Here is a 17,613-nt window from a genome sequence, read left to right as displayed (position 1 = left end):
ATGAGCAAAAGCCTCCCGCTCCTGGCTGGCAGGCGGCTGCTGCGGCGGGGCCGGGGGCTGAGCCTCGAGCAGCCGCCGAGGAGGAGCAGCAGGAGGAGGAGGAGGAAGGCGCTGCGGCGCGCCTCCCTCGCGCGGGCCGCGGCGCGGTGTCTGCGGGCGCAGCCGCTCGGCGTCCCGGGCCCCGCGCGCGCCCCCGGGCCCCGCGCGTGCCCCCCGGGCCCCGCGCGCGCCATGGAGCGGCGGGTGGCGCGGGAGTTCAGGCACAAGGTAAGGGGGGGGGGGCGGCCTCTAAAAAGGGAGGGAGAGACAAAACCAGTCCTCCGTGCGTGAGGTTTTTGTCAGGGCTTGACCCAATATTCCTCCTCCCCCCCCATGCACCCCAATATAATCGTCTTGGAAAACACTGTTGCAGCAGGGAGGTCGCATCTGGAGCTCTGGCAGCAGCAGCAGCAGCCGCGGCTCGGGAGCGGTCAGAGCTACCTTAACTTCCCTGCGACACCTTTGTGCATGTGCAGCCGTGTGCAAATGCGCTTCATGCATGGAGCGGCTCGGTCCGCCTGGCGCGTCGTGCTGTCCTTTACCCAGTCTAGCAGGTGCTCGCAGAGCTCATAACTGCATGAGCAAAATAAGCCGAAAGAGCACTTTTTAAGGAAGTGAAAGGGAGAAAAAAAGTGTATACGTTTAAGGGATGGTTTTGCCTTAGCAGTTTATGACTGTCTCAGACTAGAGTCTGTAGTACTTATTTTTCTTCTTTTTTCTCTGCTAGTGAATGGAGTTTCTCTGAGGTAGTTTCAGAAAAGACAGTAGTGTAATGTTGTGTTTTATAGTAGTTAGACATGAACGGGTAATAAAACCCATAACTAAAGAATTTTTAGAATGAAGTAAAGCGGCTGCAAAGAACCACCTATATACAAAATGAAGTCCAGAAAACTTTAAGGACCTGGATACTATGTACTGATGACTGCAGGTATCTAGGAAATTATTTCTGCCTTGCAACCTATTACTGTGTAACTGGGCAGTGGATTGTGCAACAGACCTATAAAGTCTGGGCAAATGGTTACCATCTTGAACCTTAAACCTTCTTCCTTTTCATCTGTGCTATAATTCATAAATTATGCTAGTCCCACCCTGCTAACACAAGGAAGCTTGACATCAGCATTTGTTGGTGAAAGTAAATATGATGCATGTCTACATGAAAATAGTTTATCTAAGACAGACAGTATTGGAGCAGGTGTTTTTCTTTAAATTGTATTAGCATGCTTTTAGTGGTCACTGTAGGATTTTAATACCTTGTGTACTTGCTTTAGCTGTGTCAAAACAATGCAAATACGCAGCCATGGGATCTGAGTTTTTTGCCATGTCCATTTTTGTCCGTTTTCTTTGTAATTTTAATCAGTTCTCCCTATCAACCAAGCAGCAACCTGACAGATAAATTATTCACAAATTTATTGGCCAGTTCTTCTATTGTCTCAAATAGTTTGTGAAAGGCCTGGCAGTTCAAATACAGCTTTATGGTAATTTTTGAAAGCTGACAGATTGGCTACTGTTGTGGTAGTGCATCACTGTAATAAGCACTTTTTGGCATGGAAAATTTGGCATTTTTTCATAGTTTTTATTCTACTGAATAACCTAATATAGGTCTCTAGCAGACATTTTTGTTGTAGGTATAATTTTTGTGATGATTTCTTATTAATTGAAACAAAACAATGTGTGATATATCTAGTGAAAATAGAGCATAAGCAACTTTTTGTATGTGTTCTAGGATTGAGAGTTACACAACAACTATACAAAAGTTGTACAGCTACTATACTATCCCTTAAATAAGGAATATATAATACAGTTATATTAAGAAAATGCATTGTGTGTCTATCTAAATAACATTACCTCTTAATGGAAGTATATGCAGCTGTTTATCATAATATTTCTGCATCTGCTACAAGAGACAACTTTGTAAGATATGTAATCACATGAGCTCTGACCTTTCTTATAAAAGACTACAAAAACAGTGCTAATGCCTTATGCTAAATGATCAGGACACCTATTAATTTTATCAAGACTCCTCAGAACTGATTTATTTTTCAGCTAATAGATTTTGCTGCATTTTAGAAAGGGCAGCAGATGTCATGCTGTTTGCTGTTTACTGTTTTGTGTTTCAAGTTAAATGGTGCATGTGCTGAGGCCCACTGAGGAAACAGTAAATCCATATATGCATTTATACATATTCTTTCTTGCTTACAGAATCTGTCTCTATCAGTTTTCTTAAAAACACATTTGAATCTGAAGTCTTTAACAATTACTCAGATATTAAAATACATTAGTAGACTTGATTAGGTCTGTAATCAGCTCTGTGTTTTACAATAACTGCTAGCAAGATGCTTCAGCAACTAGTAAAAGAAACCTGTAATGGAGAGCTGCTTCATAACTTACTGAGATTGGCCTGCGGTTACAACCAAAAGAGTTTCTGTCACTTGCAGTCTCTATTTTAATTTCAGATGCTATTTTTCTTTAGATAAATGTATGTTGAGTGCGTCTTCATTTTAAAGTTGCTATTGCAGTACCAATGTAATATTAATAATAACACTACTCCAACACAGTGTCCAGACAGATTATCCAAAGAATAACACCGAGAAATTAGAAAGGAGCGTCAAAAATTCACTATGCTGAAGTCAGAGGTTAGGAGAGGTCCATCTGTTAAGCTTGTTAAAAAGATAGCTATGTGTCTTTATCATAGTTCGTACATTTGCAGAGGAGTTTAGTCTGTGTGTGTGTGTGCTTGTATAAATGTAAATTACCTTTGTATATATGAAAACGAATGGTGTGTTACAGCCCTCTGACGTAGAGGGGATGTTTCTGGAAAGAAAAGGCTAAATTTAACAGGCCTCTGTGTAAGATAATCTAATAATTTACATATTGTAGGGGAATAATCTGTCCTAATTTGGGGTACAACTTCAATTCATTTTCATCAAAAATTGTCACTTTAGGATTCCTCTATAGGAAGGAGGAGGATTCCTCTCCAACCTTGGATAAAGGTTGCAATGAATTGTCTTCTGAAGCTGTTCAGGATGAAGTATCAAATGGAAGTGTCTACCTTCATCCATTGACTATGAAGGGATCACAGCCTTATGCTTTAAACTATATGTCTAACCTACAGATAGCAAAGTATAGGTGAGATGTATCCCTCCTGCTCAGGCTGGGAATCCAGTATACATGGGTTGTATTCTCTATCACTTACAATGTTTGAATATCACAGTTGAATAGCTTACTAAAAGAGATGGTGCAGTTCAACCAGAAGCCATGGGCTTGGTGCACAAATCAACAAAATTCGTACAGAAGTTTAATATAATGAAAATCAGTAGAATGGACTCTCCTGGGTTTACAAGCTATGAAATCATCTATCCCATGCTTCCAAAGCTACATTTCTCAAAAACTAGAGAGATCACAAAATATTTTACTGGTCCAAGTTATATCATGTTTCTACTTATTTATTTTTTCTTAGCACGTTAGGGCACAATCTTTTGAGATTTCTGTAGAGTCAGCTTTTAGAAGATGCTTATGAGTCTAGGTAAAGTACATGCCTATAATAAGGCTGTCCCAAGGAGTTCATGAAAAATGGTAAGAGATAGCAGGTGGCTACAGTAAAGTGATAATTGGTGAAATAGGAGGCAGCAAGAGAAGAATGACCTAATCAGAGAGAAGGCCCAGGAAGACTTTCCCAGCAGTGGTGTACTGAATAGATTTGAGGTCACTTGGATGTTGCTTGCCTGGAGGAAGGAACAGGTTGCTGGTACAGAGTGACAAGTGTGGTGGTCGCATGGCACAGAAAGGCTGAATGTTGTGTGAGAAGAAATTTAGACATAGACCTTTGTTCCCTGGGGGGCATAGGAGATGTGCTCACCAGGTAGCACATCAGAGGAAAAACTGTGATGTTACTAGTTGCTTTCCAAGTCAGAAGAAATAGAAGATGAAGGCTTTGGCCTTTTCTCTATAGGGGAGATGCGCTGAAATATTTGATGCCCTTCGTGAAATCGCCTAAGTAGGCTTGTACAGAGCTGTAGCTAACAGTAGAATTTGAGTCCTTAGAACAGGCCTTAAGCTGATTCATACCGTGAGTATTTTTACTGATGGGGAAGGGGAAAATCAGTATTGGATTTAGTTTTGTATTTATTGCTTTGAATTGTTTCTGTCTATGATATTGGTGAACCAATCAGTTATGAATGCAAATGTAATGTATTATTTCCTTTTAAGGCAAACTTTCTCTTTTGTGTTTTGAAGTTCACTGTAAATAAATTAGTTATTGGTAAAGTGATCTCAAGTATGATTCAAGTAGTCCCCTCCTCTATGTAATTTTTGTAGCCTTCTAATTATTTTGGAAGTATTTTCTTTCACAGAATGTAATTAATAGAAGATCACTTATACATGAAATCTGGCTGACTTCAGAGAGCAGAAAGGGTTGAAGAGAATATGAAGCATTCATTTAGTTTACAGTATAATACAAACTGGTGCAAATTTAGAAAGGAAGGGACTTAAGTATGCAAATTGGTCTTCAGACTGCATGTCACAGTAATATTACCCTTTAGGTCAGATGTAAATTGTTTTCCTAAACATTAAGCTTGTCTAAAGGTGAAATTGTTGTGATATGAACTTTTACTGCAAGTAAGATCAGTGGGGGTCTTACTGATGCCACTGACTATAAATTGAGCTCCTCATACCGGATTTCTATATATACATATAGATAGATAGATAGATAGATATTTTAGTTTACTGTAATTATCTAAGAACCGGCATTGTAATGTGACACTGGTGTAAGTAAATGTACCATTACTAAGGAAGGAAAGAATAACCAGCAAGTTCTATCACTTCAGACCTGGAGCAAAGAGGAACAGTAGTGTAGAAGTTTGCATAATGTTTAAGTAAGATGCTGCAATCAGTGGTTTGGAGCCACAGGACATAATCGTAATTATAGCAGTGTGATGTTTTTATTTGTGACAGAATGTGCTATATTAATGAATGGCCAAAAAGGTTTTTGAAAACATTTATTCAACAGTACAGCGATTATCAGGTAAGGCAAATGTGATATTACTGTAATGATATTGCTCTACTGAGAGGAAATTTAGCATTCGGAATATGTGACTTCAGTATTTACTGTCTTGTTTAATTGCTGTAATATTAATTTTAGAAAGTCTTGTTATAAACTTTGTGTTTTGAGATAATACTGTCTTGCAAAAGTGTGTTTGTTTATTTTATCTTTTTTTTTAAAAAAGATAAAGTCTTTCCCTGTTGAAACCCTTGGTCTGTGGCTTAGGAATTTTGTGAAAGCCTTTCATGTTCAATATTTTTAGCTACTTAGTAACAAAATTACAATAAAGTCTTTGGATTTTCAGGTTAATCTGCTAATTGACAATGAAGCCGAGAAGGATTACCTTTATGATGTGCTGCGGATGTACCACCAGTAAGATCTAGAAAATCAAAAATTTGTGTTTAACAAAGTTTTTTACAGTGTAACAAAAAGGGGAGAGTTATTATGTCTAATATTAAAGTTACTTTGTTTTTATGACTTTTCAGTTTTGTGTACCTTTATTAGAGGGGTGATAGATAAAGCTATACTTAAGAAAAAAGAAGAGAGCATTGCTCAAATTCATTAATATTTTCAAAGAATGCTTATTTATTTTGGTCAGAGGCATTTTCTGAGTTTGCTTTTTAAAGATGTTTTGTAAACTATTCAAATTAAGAATTATTTTCAACTATTTTATCTGAAAGCTGAAAAAAATAGGCTGGGAATCTGTCTAGCACGTTTAACAACTTTTCTTGTCATTATGTTTTAATAAATCAAAAAATTGTGAGGTGATAGGCCAATTACCAGTCCTTTTACTGAACTGATTTAAACTATGGTTGCTTAGGACTTAAGTGACTGCAAGTGAGATCAGCTTCTGATCTATTGTTTCTTGAAGAATATGAGAGTGTATTTTCCACTCATCACAGACAACTGGCTCTCATAGACCTTGTTTCCATTCATATCGTAATTAATAGCATCTCAGTTGAGTGAAATGTAGATGTTTCTATGCAGTGTTTGTACTGAGCTATCATTTTGGGTGTATTCAGGTGCATATCTGATTTCATTTCAGTCGAGTCTGTGTAATTGCTTCTTCATTCATAACGCTTGTTATTTGGAAAGCAGGTTGAGTTGGTAGCTCTTAATTATTTAAAATCTTCTAGCAGTTACAAAATTAACAATGCATATAGAAACTTTTTCTCAATTTCTAGAACTGCAGTAAATTTTGAGTAAAACTTTGAATATTGCCGTTAGAATTTGTTGATCAAGTTTTTCTTTAATTACAAAGCATTTTAGGGACAAAAATATGCATAATTGCTATTGGAGTTAACATTTAGTATCCGCTTCACTGAGAATAGCATTTGTAAATCAAAGTATTTGACCTCTAGTTTCATGTAACAGACATTCATGATCTTTATTTTCAGTACATATATCTCAAAAATACTTTATGCCAGGAAACCTACATGGTAAGAGAGAGAACAGCAGATGCTGTAGACAAATGCAGATGATCTTAGCTGGATGCTGTGGAGGAATAGTTCCACTTACGTAGAGCTGTTCCACACTTGTAGCTGGGCAATAAAGATCTGAGTATCTCAGTGCTGACAACATCAAGCTCTCATGAGCATAGCTCTCCTGAAAACAAACAATCTCAATGATTTCACTTCTGTAGTTTTTTTTTTTTTTTTTTTTTGATAATTAACTTGGTTAATGGCCCTTAAATTTTGGGTTTTTTTGATTTGAAACAAATCTTAAAACAGATCTTTTCTCTACTGAGTATCATATGATTTCTTACTGTGTGGAAACAATTAATTAGTCTCCTGAATTCAGGAGAGGAAGGACTTTGTAGCCAAGATTCACTTGGCAGGATTGTGAACTAGCAAGGAAATAGAAACACAATAGTCAGGTATAACTGGTCTGGAAAGTTATTTCTGAACAATTCCATAAATCTTCTTTTGAGGACTCTGAGAATGATCCTGAAGATGTCTTTTATAAAAAGTGATGTACATGACCTTAAAAGAGAAAGGTAAGGTATAGGAGACTTCAGTTATTTTTAAGGATGTGGTTACTGTTTCTATTTGCTTTCAGCAATTTTAGTTTTTCAAAGGCTATTTTGCTTTGGTTTAACCAAGAGCTACATAAATAACTTCTTTGTAGGTTGAAGGGATACATAGATATTTCAGCCATGTGTAGAACAACTTACTTAATAATTTGTGTTGGTACGTTCGTTAGTTGAGCTTTCTTTCTCGCTGTAATTTTGTAGGTCTATGAACCTCCCAGTGCTTGTGGGGGACTTAAAGCTCGTGATCAATGAACCAAGCAGATTGCCTCTGTTTGATGCTATCCGCCCACTTATCCCATTAAAACACCAGGTGGAGTATGATCAGCTTACACCCAAAAGATCACGGTAAGGGAATGCAGAACAACATAGCTAATTTCAGATAAATACAAGCAATAAATTTTGAAGAAATTTTTGTTATTCAAATAAACTCTGAGCAAAATACCTGTCATCTCTATAGAGCTAGGCACAATTTTTTGACATTTGCAATAATTGCCAGAAGTACAGTTTTGAGCTACCTGAAATTAATCTAGTAGAAGCAGGGTATGGGAGTCTAAAAACGGTGTTCCTCACCCGAAGCAATCTTTTTTTGCATTTTTCCTGCATTTAGTAATACGTTTTCTTACAGCTCTAGCCTTGTAGAAATATACACAGTCTCAACAGTAGCAGGTGTCTGTCTTTGTGGGGGGTGGGGGGAAATACCTAATGGTTGTAGCAAAAACATCCATCAAAACTTCAGTCAGCTTAGTCTTTTTTTTCCCCAAATCTATATGTGACAATAGAAAAGTAATCCATAAGCCTTTTATGAAGCATCACTGCCACAAAGTATCTTGCAGTTGAACAGCCAAATGTCTTCTAATCTTGCAGAAAGCTGAAAGAGGTGAGGCTGGATCGTTTGCATCCTGAAGGACTTGGAATAAGTGTGAGAGGTGGTGTGGAATTTGGTTGCGGCCTCTTTATCTCCCAGTTAGTTAAAGGAGGACAAGCAGACAATGTTGGTCTTCAGGTAAGAAAATAGTGTCTGTCCTGAAAAAAAAAAAAAAACTTTTTACTATGATGTTAGGGATGCATCCAGTAAGAAAAATTCTTTAATGTTTACAAATAGCTGTGACTAACATGCTCTTTTTCTCTTGTAATAAAACTGATAAAATATGCAAGTCAATACCATAGTAATTATTTTTAACACCAATGGTGAATTAAGTTATTGTTCATGTTTTGTCTTGTTTTCTTTCCTCTACCAATTATAATGATATATAAACCTTTTTTCATGGTTTGGGTATGATAGTTTTTGAAGATAAGAGGGCTTTCTGGAATGTTTATACTTCATGCATAAGAACAATTAAGTGTAAGCAGATGGAACAAAAGAAGATCTTTTCTAACTACCTATGAAAGAATGTTTCAAGGCACCAAATTCTGATTAAATGTAGGACATAGTACAAAATTACTAAAAATGTTAATTCCAGTTTGCACTGATACCATTTGTGTAATGAGATGTCTAGTTAAACTTCTGTGAATAGACTGGGTTTTTTGGTTTATCTTGTGGAAGTGCATAAAAGCAATAACCTAGTTTTAACTCTTTACAAGATCCTTTGAGCTGCATGCAATTTCTTTTTCAATAATTAAATTCTAGGTACATGACTGTAACAAGGTTGGCAAATATATATATAAAAATACTTTTTTTCTAAGTTGGTACATCTGTAGTGCGCATTAACAAAGTTTTTTTTTAAATGTGTTGTATATTGTTTATGTGTATACCTTAGCTAAAAGAAAAGTGAGCAATTGCTGTGGGAAGTGCCTGCCTCTTCCTATGCCTGTGTAGCTGAACAAGTGAAGTGTTGGTGTGTTTCTCAGTAGAAAGCAATAGCACTGATATGTCTGATTAATTCGGATTTGTAGGGTGTGGATAGTTGCTGGAAGTGCTGGCGTTTAAGGATTATATTTCATATTAGTCCAAAACATGCCAGACTGGCATAAATCAGTATAGTATTGAATTCAACTAATGTGTTCTGTAAACATGCTTCATTGTAACCCCTCACCGCTGTTAGAAATCAAGAAGTGCCCATTCCGCAAGTTGGGCAGTCACAATGGGAGTTCCATAGTTGAATAATTCACTCTGAGATGTTTCTAAAGTTGAAGTAAGTGTTCCTCTTTGGGTGCATGTACATACACTTGTGCTTATGCATGCATACCTATATAGCCCATCTATTAAATCAGAATCACTGTCAGATTAGTACCATCTTCCAGCTATCTGCTCAGATGAGCTACATGAGCTGTTCCCTGGATACTCTTAGAAGCTCACTCCTGAAACAAAACCAAAAGTTCAAAGAAATACACCAGTGCAAAATATTTGTTTAGTTAAAACTGAGAGGGTGGCATAGGCACAAATGTGCAGGTTTGTCAGCAGCCTGCTCTTAAGGATGGGGTTTGCAGATGGGGAAACTTCAGAAAAGGACATTCACGCAACTTCCCAGCATTTGGAAACTTAAGTACGTCATGCACTATTCCACACAGTGAAGTGGGGAGTGTAGACAACAGGTATATTCTCGGTTGTGAGATATTCCAGCTATAACCTCCCTCCGCTGCAAGAGAACTGAGAAAAAGACAAAGATTAGTCATTTATATTGCTTTTGAAAACATTCCCTGGAAAATACTGGAAGGCATTAATACGGCTGAGCAATAAAGGATTTAATGGCTGCTCTCTCAAACTGTCTCGCTAGTACATTCATCTTACTGCTGTGTTGCTGCTCTGTCAGCTTGTCTCAGAGCAGTATGTAGACACAATTGATAGATACCGAGTTTACACTCGGGTGTTGTGCTGCTGTATGGATGTCAATATTCATTTTTTTCCCCTGGGTGCAAACAAAAAGCACCAGTAGCTTTTTCCCATGACTGTGGCCATCGTTCTGAATATTGGTGGTTGATAGCAAATAGGATTGTACGAGGTTTTTGTGCCAGTTGGTACAAACTGTACCACAACAGAACTTCGCTAGCATTTGGAAGACAAAGTAGGAACAAAAAAGGGAGACTCATAGTGTCTGACTGTGAATTTGTTAAGGTTAGATTATATGTATTAATATGAACAGATGGTGATTTGCAGCTAATCTGTCTGGCTTCAGTTTTTTTAAATGCGGTATTAAAGATCAGCTTAAAATGCCTTCATAATAGGTGGCACTGGACACTTTCTAAAATGAACTGAATAACAAGAATTGACAGGCAGTCCATTGTTCTAAATTACTGTCTCACAGTAAAGCCAACTGCTTCTGAAATTTCATCCACCTGCTTTATTTAACTAAATCTCTACACATATTCTAGCTGAAAAATGCTGTCTGAGAAAGGTATAATGGTCTTCTATTATAACATTAGTTTTATATCCTGTTTTTTTTATTCTAATTCACTTACATGATGATTTTTTTCCTTGAAGTAGTTTCCAAGTCAAATTAAAATGACTGAATAATCATGGAACTTCACTGAGGCACTTGTAGTTTTGATTCTTCTTTTTACAATTTCTCTAAAAGGCAAGTATTTAGTCCTTTCATGCAGAAATATACTTCACTTCCTTCCCCTCTCTCCCTACCCCACTTTCTCAGATACTTACATCTGGGGATTCTTTTGAATACAAAGTCTTTGAGATTGGTATGAATGATGAAAGTAGAAGTATACAAAATGAGAAGTTTGAAACAGTAATGTGATTATTTAAAACCTTTCAATATCCTGAGAAAGCTAAATATAATATTTCTTACGTTAGAAGTCATAGATAATGGAGATTTCACTTGGGAGAGTAATTTTTAAAAGAGAAGGTGCAAAAATAAATTAACTCCCTGTTAGATAGGGAAAGTAGAAACATGTAATGTCAAAATTTTTACTGTTGTACTCTTCTCAGTCCTGCAGACTTTTCTTTGCTGCTTCTGATTCAGAAGATTGGTATACAGTGATAATAGTACAAAAGTAGTAGCAGCAGCAATTAAAACAATTACTACTTAAGTATCTAGACACTCTTTTGAGAGAGAAATAGCTGAAGTGCTCTGATCAGGAGCAGTTTGTTACACATCTATGATACCTCCTGTAGTTTCAGTCTAGGGTAAGATATTTCTCGACCACTGTCAATCGTACATCATCAGTGAGTGACAGAAATGTCATTGGAATGAGTGGAGGGTGCTGGATTGTTGTTCTGAAGCTCAGCAAAGATGAACAGTGAAATTCTTTGTGCAGGGAAACTCATTTCCTATATGCATGGAAAAAATAAAATATGCTGTTAGATACATTTGTAATTTAAGTGTGTGCTTGTTAGGAAGATAATATACTAACAGATATAACTACCCTGGCAAGTAATGACATCTGCTGAGCAACATGAGTTCTACTAATACAAAAGCTGTGTGACAAGACTGTGTGAAGAGACTACATTTGCAGATGTAAAACTGGGATGATTCTGAGTGTCATGGCATTGCAGTTAATAACAGTAGGTTAAGCTGCTCTCTCTCTCTCTCTTTTTTTTTTTTTTTTTTTTTTTTTTTTAAGAGTTTATGCAAACTCAGGCTTCCAGGTTCATTATAGCCTGAATAGCTCACAAGATGACAGTGAAGGAAGTATCTTGAACTAAACTTTTCTATTTTTGGTCTTACTTAACTTGGTTCTCATCAAGAATCTGCCTAGTCTTGTGGAGAATAAAATAAATTACCCGTTCTGTGTTAAACTTATTTTTACAATGGTTATACACAAGCTTCTAGTATTTTTGCAAGTGAGTAACCTAGAGAGAGCCCAGAGAGGGGAATGGAACAAGATTTGCAAACATTTTAGTGCTGAAATATCCTGTCAAGCAGGGTTCACTTGCTTTTCTACCATTTCCTAGAATAGCCACAGGTTCCAGCAGAATCCTGAGTGGATTGAGAATCTGTATGGTTTGTACAGGAGGTTAAGCCTTTATGCTTAGTTTGATTTATGTGTGAGCTGTTTTTGCTTCTTTACAGTACAAGCATATTGCCAGCACTAACCCCAGCCATAAAAACAACTTTCCTTAAAGCGTGGAAGGCAACATGACTGTTCTAGACTAAATTATCCCGTGGGTTTGGGACAGGGAGCTACCTTACTGTTACTTCACTGTGTATTTGGGGGGAGAAGGATAGTACAATGGCACAGCTGTCTCCGGTACGAATGGATGGATGTGGCTTAGAGCATTTTGAACAACTTGGATCTGTGTCACTCCCATAATCAGAACTGTGAGGGGTGCAGCACTAAATTGCAGACCCCATGTGCTTGCTCCTCATCTGCTTCTGTGTTTCTGCCACAGACTGTATTTTCAGACCTGCCTCTGCTCTTGTTGTTGATCATATTAAAAATCTGACTGGCACCGATGAAAGAAGAGTTAAGCTTTTGCGAGTGCTGAGAATTGCATGCAGGAGTGAGAATTTCAGGGGTCCAGCAGGTGGAGCAGTCCCATTGGTCTGGGGAAGTGGACAGCAGTCCTGTTTTGCCTCTGCATGTTTCTTTCAGGAAATTCATACTTCATTGGATTTTTCACTTTTGTAATCTTACAATTCTGTGTTGTCAGTTAATAATCTTTGTGAGTGCAATGGAGAAGAGACTGAAATATATGAGGTATGCTGGTAGAATGGACATGTTAGTATTTTGCATACTGTTACAGAGGGTGTGATGCTTACTAGAAAATACAGGGAAGACTTTTCATATGAATAGATTACAGCAGGAAGGCATGATAATGTTTATTATATATGAAGAAAAACAGAAACAGTGGTCAACAGCATGTCCTACTGTTCCCTTCTCCAGTGGTGGACCTGTCAGTTTGTGTTAATGTGACAGTCTCTTAAGACACAGACCACACTGAGGTATCACTGCTTGTGGTTCCACTTCTTCCCACATGAATGTGGCAATGTGAATTTAGGCTTTCAGTGCTGGAGGAGAAGCCTCTAGCTGTACCCTTCTGCTCCCTGAAACTGGCAGCAAGGTGCAGGGTAGATAGACCTCCATGAGCTAGACTGACTTCTCTCCCTCCCCCCCACCCCCCACCTTTTTCTTTTTCTTTCTTTTTCTTTTTCTTTTTTTTTTTTTTTTGCCTTTTCATGCACAGATACTCCCATCAAAGTTGTGTGATAGAAAGCTTCCCAGTGGATGCATTGCATAGTTTAGTCTGTGTGGCTACACTAAATCACTCTCAATGTAAGAAAGACTGGCCTTCTGTGTTACCTTCTGACCTTCCAGTAACAGTAGAATTGGAAAGTCTCAATGAGACTGGAAGACTCTGACTTACCATAAAAAAATATTGATATGTTATATCAAAAAACATTTGAATTGCAGGATCTGGTAACTGGCAGTTACGTGTGCAGTCTTAACAAACACTGTGTTAAAGATGACACCATTTATTGCTGTATCGTTGTATAAATACTACAATCAAATTTTTAGTTATGTAAGTAGGTAATATTTTTTGCATAATGGCATTTCCTCATTTAGCATTTAAGAATGAGTAATGCTTCTCATCCCTTTGTTTCTCCCCAAGACTCTATTGCCCACTGCATTCAAGAAGAGCTAACTTTTCAACTCTTCCACAGCAACAGTTGAAAGCATTCACAACTGATTTTTAGTACCGGTGGCTGGTGTCCCAGCAGTCCCAAAGCAACTGAATAAAACAGTAGTCCCACCAGAATATAATTATTATAACCAGAATCTTTATATTAACAAGCTTCCACCAAACATGTCATGATTAACCTCCCTCTCCTCCTAAAGTGTTTAGTTAATGAAGATGTTTGCTAAGAGTAGGCTTTTTAAACCAATTATTATTAAAAGCACAATTATCAACCAATCAGTAATCAACAGATATAAGTACCTATTCCAAACTTAAAGTGAGAGCATAAAGCCTCTCAATGAAGTAACCATAAGTACTTTATAAAATGAACATGAAAACACATTTCACCCAAACTTTGCTCTTCAGAAGGAATTGTTTTAACTTTGCTGAAACTTAAAAGCAGCCTGAGGCAAATACCAGCAGGGGAGTTGGACTAGATGATCTCCAGAGGTCCCTTACAGCCTCAGCCATTCCATGATTCTGTGAATATTTAAGCCTAAACAGCTGAAATTTGGCAGCTTAAAACTGCATCTTTAGATGGAAGATGTTAGGCAATCATTAACTAGGAACAGCGCTGCCTTGAAAGCTTCAGTCCAGACAGTCGTATTTGCAAGAGGGCAAACAAAATTTCATTAATTAAGAATACAGTCTTGTTCTGTTGGTGTTAATGAGACATTCTGTCAACCATCAGAGTGGCATTTTGATCCATTTTGCATAGTATATGTTCACAGCAGTAAGTATTGGGTAGTTCATAAGAAAAGCTACTGGAGAATGGTGCAGCCATGGGTGGAGATCAAAGTACAGTGGTGTAAGAGGATATCACTGATGATTTCTTATTAAAGCCATTTCCTGGTAATCATTTATATATCCTTCTGTGCAGAGGATTAATTTGCATTGCCTAGTGAAAGAGAGTATGTAGTAGTTTCACACAGTCATGTCGTGTAGTGATTCACGAGAGAAAATTCTTTGCTTTTAATGCTCTAGCCAAGGGCCTGACATTCTTCAATATCATTTTGAGCAGCTGATAAAATGCAACCTCAACTGAGCTAGTTAGCATGAGAAGGAATCAGTGTTGGAGATATTAACTACTTAAGCTGATCATTAGCCAGAGTTCAGAGAAACCAGGAGACTTCTAGTCTAGTTGTCACATCAGATCTAATTCCTAACTTAGATTTAAATTAGAGAAAAGGATGCCTTTTTAAAATAAAAGCTTTCTGGTGCTATATGGCCATTTTGTCACAGAATAATACTATCACAAAGTAAGTGTTAGCTGTTCTGGTATTTCTTTTTAAGGCAGCTGTTCTGCACTGGTAAATTGAACAGTGCCAGAGAGTATTCTTGGAATACTGCCATTTGAATGCCTGCTGATAAAAGTTAGTGTGGTCCCTGAGGCAGCTTTGATCTGTGCCAGCCAGCACTTCCGATCAATTCCTACTCACATTTGGGGAGATAACAGAGGCAAGAGGCTATTCCGAGTGGACAGTTCACATGGAGCCACCCTACTTTTGAAGATGGGAGTCGATTGTCAGTGTGTGGGCTGTTCCCATGACAGTTGTCTTTGGGAAAGACAACTAGAGAAAGGTCTCCATGCTTGCTGTGCTGGTGCAGATGTACTCTCTTTGTATAGCCAGTCTTTTCAGAATCTAATAGTAAGTCTTGGAGGTAAACTGAATGTACCACGTCGCTTTGTTTCTACAGTTCTTTTGCATCTAGATACTTTACTTCTGTTGGCGGCATAGTGCACTACTTTCCTATAGAGGGGCTAGAGGATGGTTTGGCTTTTTTTTTTCTGCTTCTTTGTTAATGAGTTTGTGTTTTTCTATTTGTTTAGAAAAAATACTGAATTGTTCTGAGTTAAGTGGTATATGCTAACAATGGGTGCTGTCCCATAGAATATAGTATTGTTTGTTCTCTGTAATACCTGTCTTTTTTCCCCCGAGTAGAGTTGTATGAGGACAGCCATTGTTTCTTGAAAGCCTGTATATTTTGTTGCACAGCAGGTGAAACCAGTATGGAAAACTCTGGTTTGTTTATTTATTTATTTATTTATTTCAGTATATTACACACCACACTTGTGAGACAAAAGGCAGATAGGTTTGGAAGAAGGACTTTGAAATCAAAGCGGGCATGCCTCTCTGTATAGACCCAGAAACTTTTGGAGTAGGGAGCATAAGTCGGAGTTCCTGCTGCTCTGAGTTAAGATCTCTTCATCTCAATTTACTTTGTGCGTAACCATAGTTTTGCCTCTGATGTTCAGAGTGCTTATTCTTTGTTTATTCTGTATCTGACCACGTTCCCTCTCATCCATGGAGCCCATATATATCACAGACATAGAAGCCTATGTAAGCTTGGGAGTAAATGGTTGAATTGCTTTCTATCTGGTGAGAACTTGTTTCTACGTTTTTCGCAAGTGTAGGGTTTTGTTTTGTTTTGTTTGTTTTTCCAATGTCATACTACAGAAGGAATGTCACAGACCAGGAGCTGCAATAGAGTGGCAGTACCATTTTCCTGACCATAGTAAATGGAGGAGGAAGGATGGTTTGTGGCTGTGAAACACTTGAAAAGCTGTCAGTTTTATCAATAGTTTGCAGATTCTTAACTAATGGAGAAGAACCAAGACTTGGGCTATTAAACCCTAGAATGAGCATTCATTATGCTAGTAAGAGATCACTGTAACTAATAAAATGTTGTATCTGAAATGGAGTATTAAAACAATCACATTGTTCTGAATTCAGAATCAGGCAAGTTACTTGTATCAAGTGTAGTTTCCTAATGATCAAAAGAATGAAAAAGGTATTTCAGATGAACATATGGTAAAAGCAAACTTAAAGGTGCCAAAGTGTAATAAAAGAAAGTGACTCCAGGGTGATCTGAATCCAAATATGTCTGTAAAATTGTTATTCTAGCCATTAATACTCAGCACCAATGGGGCATACTAAGTTGAAACAAATACAGGTAATTCTTGTCTGGACTTTACCTGAAATTAGAGATGTTCATGGCTCAATATATTGAACCTCTTCAGCAAACTTGTTGCCAGATCATATCATTTCATTGATTTTTTTTTTTTTTTTTTTTTTACATTGATTCACATATTTTTTTCCTCCTACATTTTATTTCTGAGGTTGGAGATGAAATAGTTCGTATAAATGGATATTCCATCTCTTCCTGCACACATGAGGAAGTGATAAATCTCATCCGCACAAAGAAAGTAGTGTCCATAAAAGTAAGACGTAAGTAAAATCAAAAATCACCTCTGTCACTAAAGATTGCTGTTAATAGGTGACTAGTGATCTGTAGAAAGTATTACTTAACACAGTATTTTTCTTTTCCAGATATTGGCATGATACCTGTCAAAAGGTAAATTTAACCGTTGTACTTACAAGTTAGTATTTAATTTGAATACAGATTAATTCACTTTCACATAGCCTTTTCAATATCTAAATACTCTCTCAGTGTTTTTCTATATTTGAAAATTTGTAAAGTTTCTTTTGTAGTATAAACTTGTAAATCAACACTATAGGTGATTATAGTGGCCCACATCTTTTGTAATAGCTAGGCAGATACCTTGTTTGAATCTGGCTTTTTATGCCAGGAGCCTCCTTAAGTGAACCAATTTCTATTTCTTAATTATAGCTTTCTTTACCTAGAAATGTCATTATCCATGCACCTAGCTTAACAGCTCTACTACTTCTGCATGCAAATGGCATTTGAGGATTGCTTTAGAGAAGCAGCAGTGCTTAAAAGAAATTCAAATTAATGTTAATGTCCTTTTCCAGTTTTTATTGAAAAGTTGATTCTTTATAATATAACTAGAATGCCTTACAAATTTTATTGATAGGGAGGTGTCTCTGAGCATAGACAATCATATAAACTCTTCAAATTCTTATTATTACTTTTTGTATAGAGTTTCCCAAAATTGTTTCACTTCAAGTTTGT

At 37.3% G+C, this 17,613-nt stretch overlaps 1 protein-coding gene across 2 annotated transcripts in view; it reads left to right on the top strand.

Annotated features, from left to right (window-relative positions):
* Positions 1-213: 213 nt before the first annotated feature.
* USH1C (USH1 protein network component harmonin) overlaps positions 214-17,613 on the top strand; it is a 52,157-nt gene continuing 34,757 nt past the window's right edge. The window contains exons 1-7 of one of the 2 annotated variants that reach the window (XM_062576158.1): positions 214-267; positions 4,990-5,059; positions 5,382-5,449; positions 7,311-7,454; positions 7,974-8,112; positions 16,799-16,907; positions 17,010-17,034. In XM_062576158.1, the coding sequence (XP_062432142.1) occupies positions 4,991-5,059; positions 5,382-5,449; positions 7,311-7,454; positions 7,974-8,112; positions 16,799-16,907; positions 17,010-17,034 (554 nt within the window). In that variant the 5' untranslated portion in view covers positions 214-267; position 4,990. The remainder of the gene's footprint in view (positions 268-4,989; positions 5,060-5,381; positions 5,450-7,310; positions 7,455-7,973; positions 8,113-16,798; positions 16,908-17,009; positions 17,035-17,613) is intronic. The other variant, XM_062576159.1, reaches the window with a different exon arrangement.

Source organism: Rhea pennata, chromosome 5, assembly GCF_028389875.1.
Source record: "Rhea pennata isolate bPtePen1 chromosome 5, bPtePen1.pri, whole genome shotgun sequence".
NCBI classification, from domain to species: Eukaryota; Metazoa; Chordata; class Aves; order Rheiformes; family Rheidae; genus Rhea; species Rhea pennata.
The sequence above is the reverse complement of the archived record's forward strand: the minus strand, read 5'-3'. Positions and strand labels throughout refer to the sequence as shown.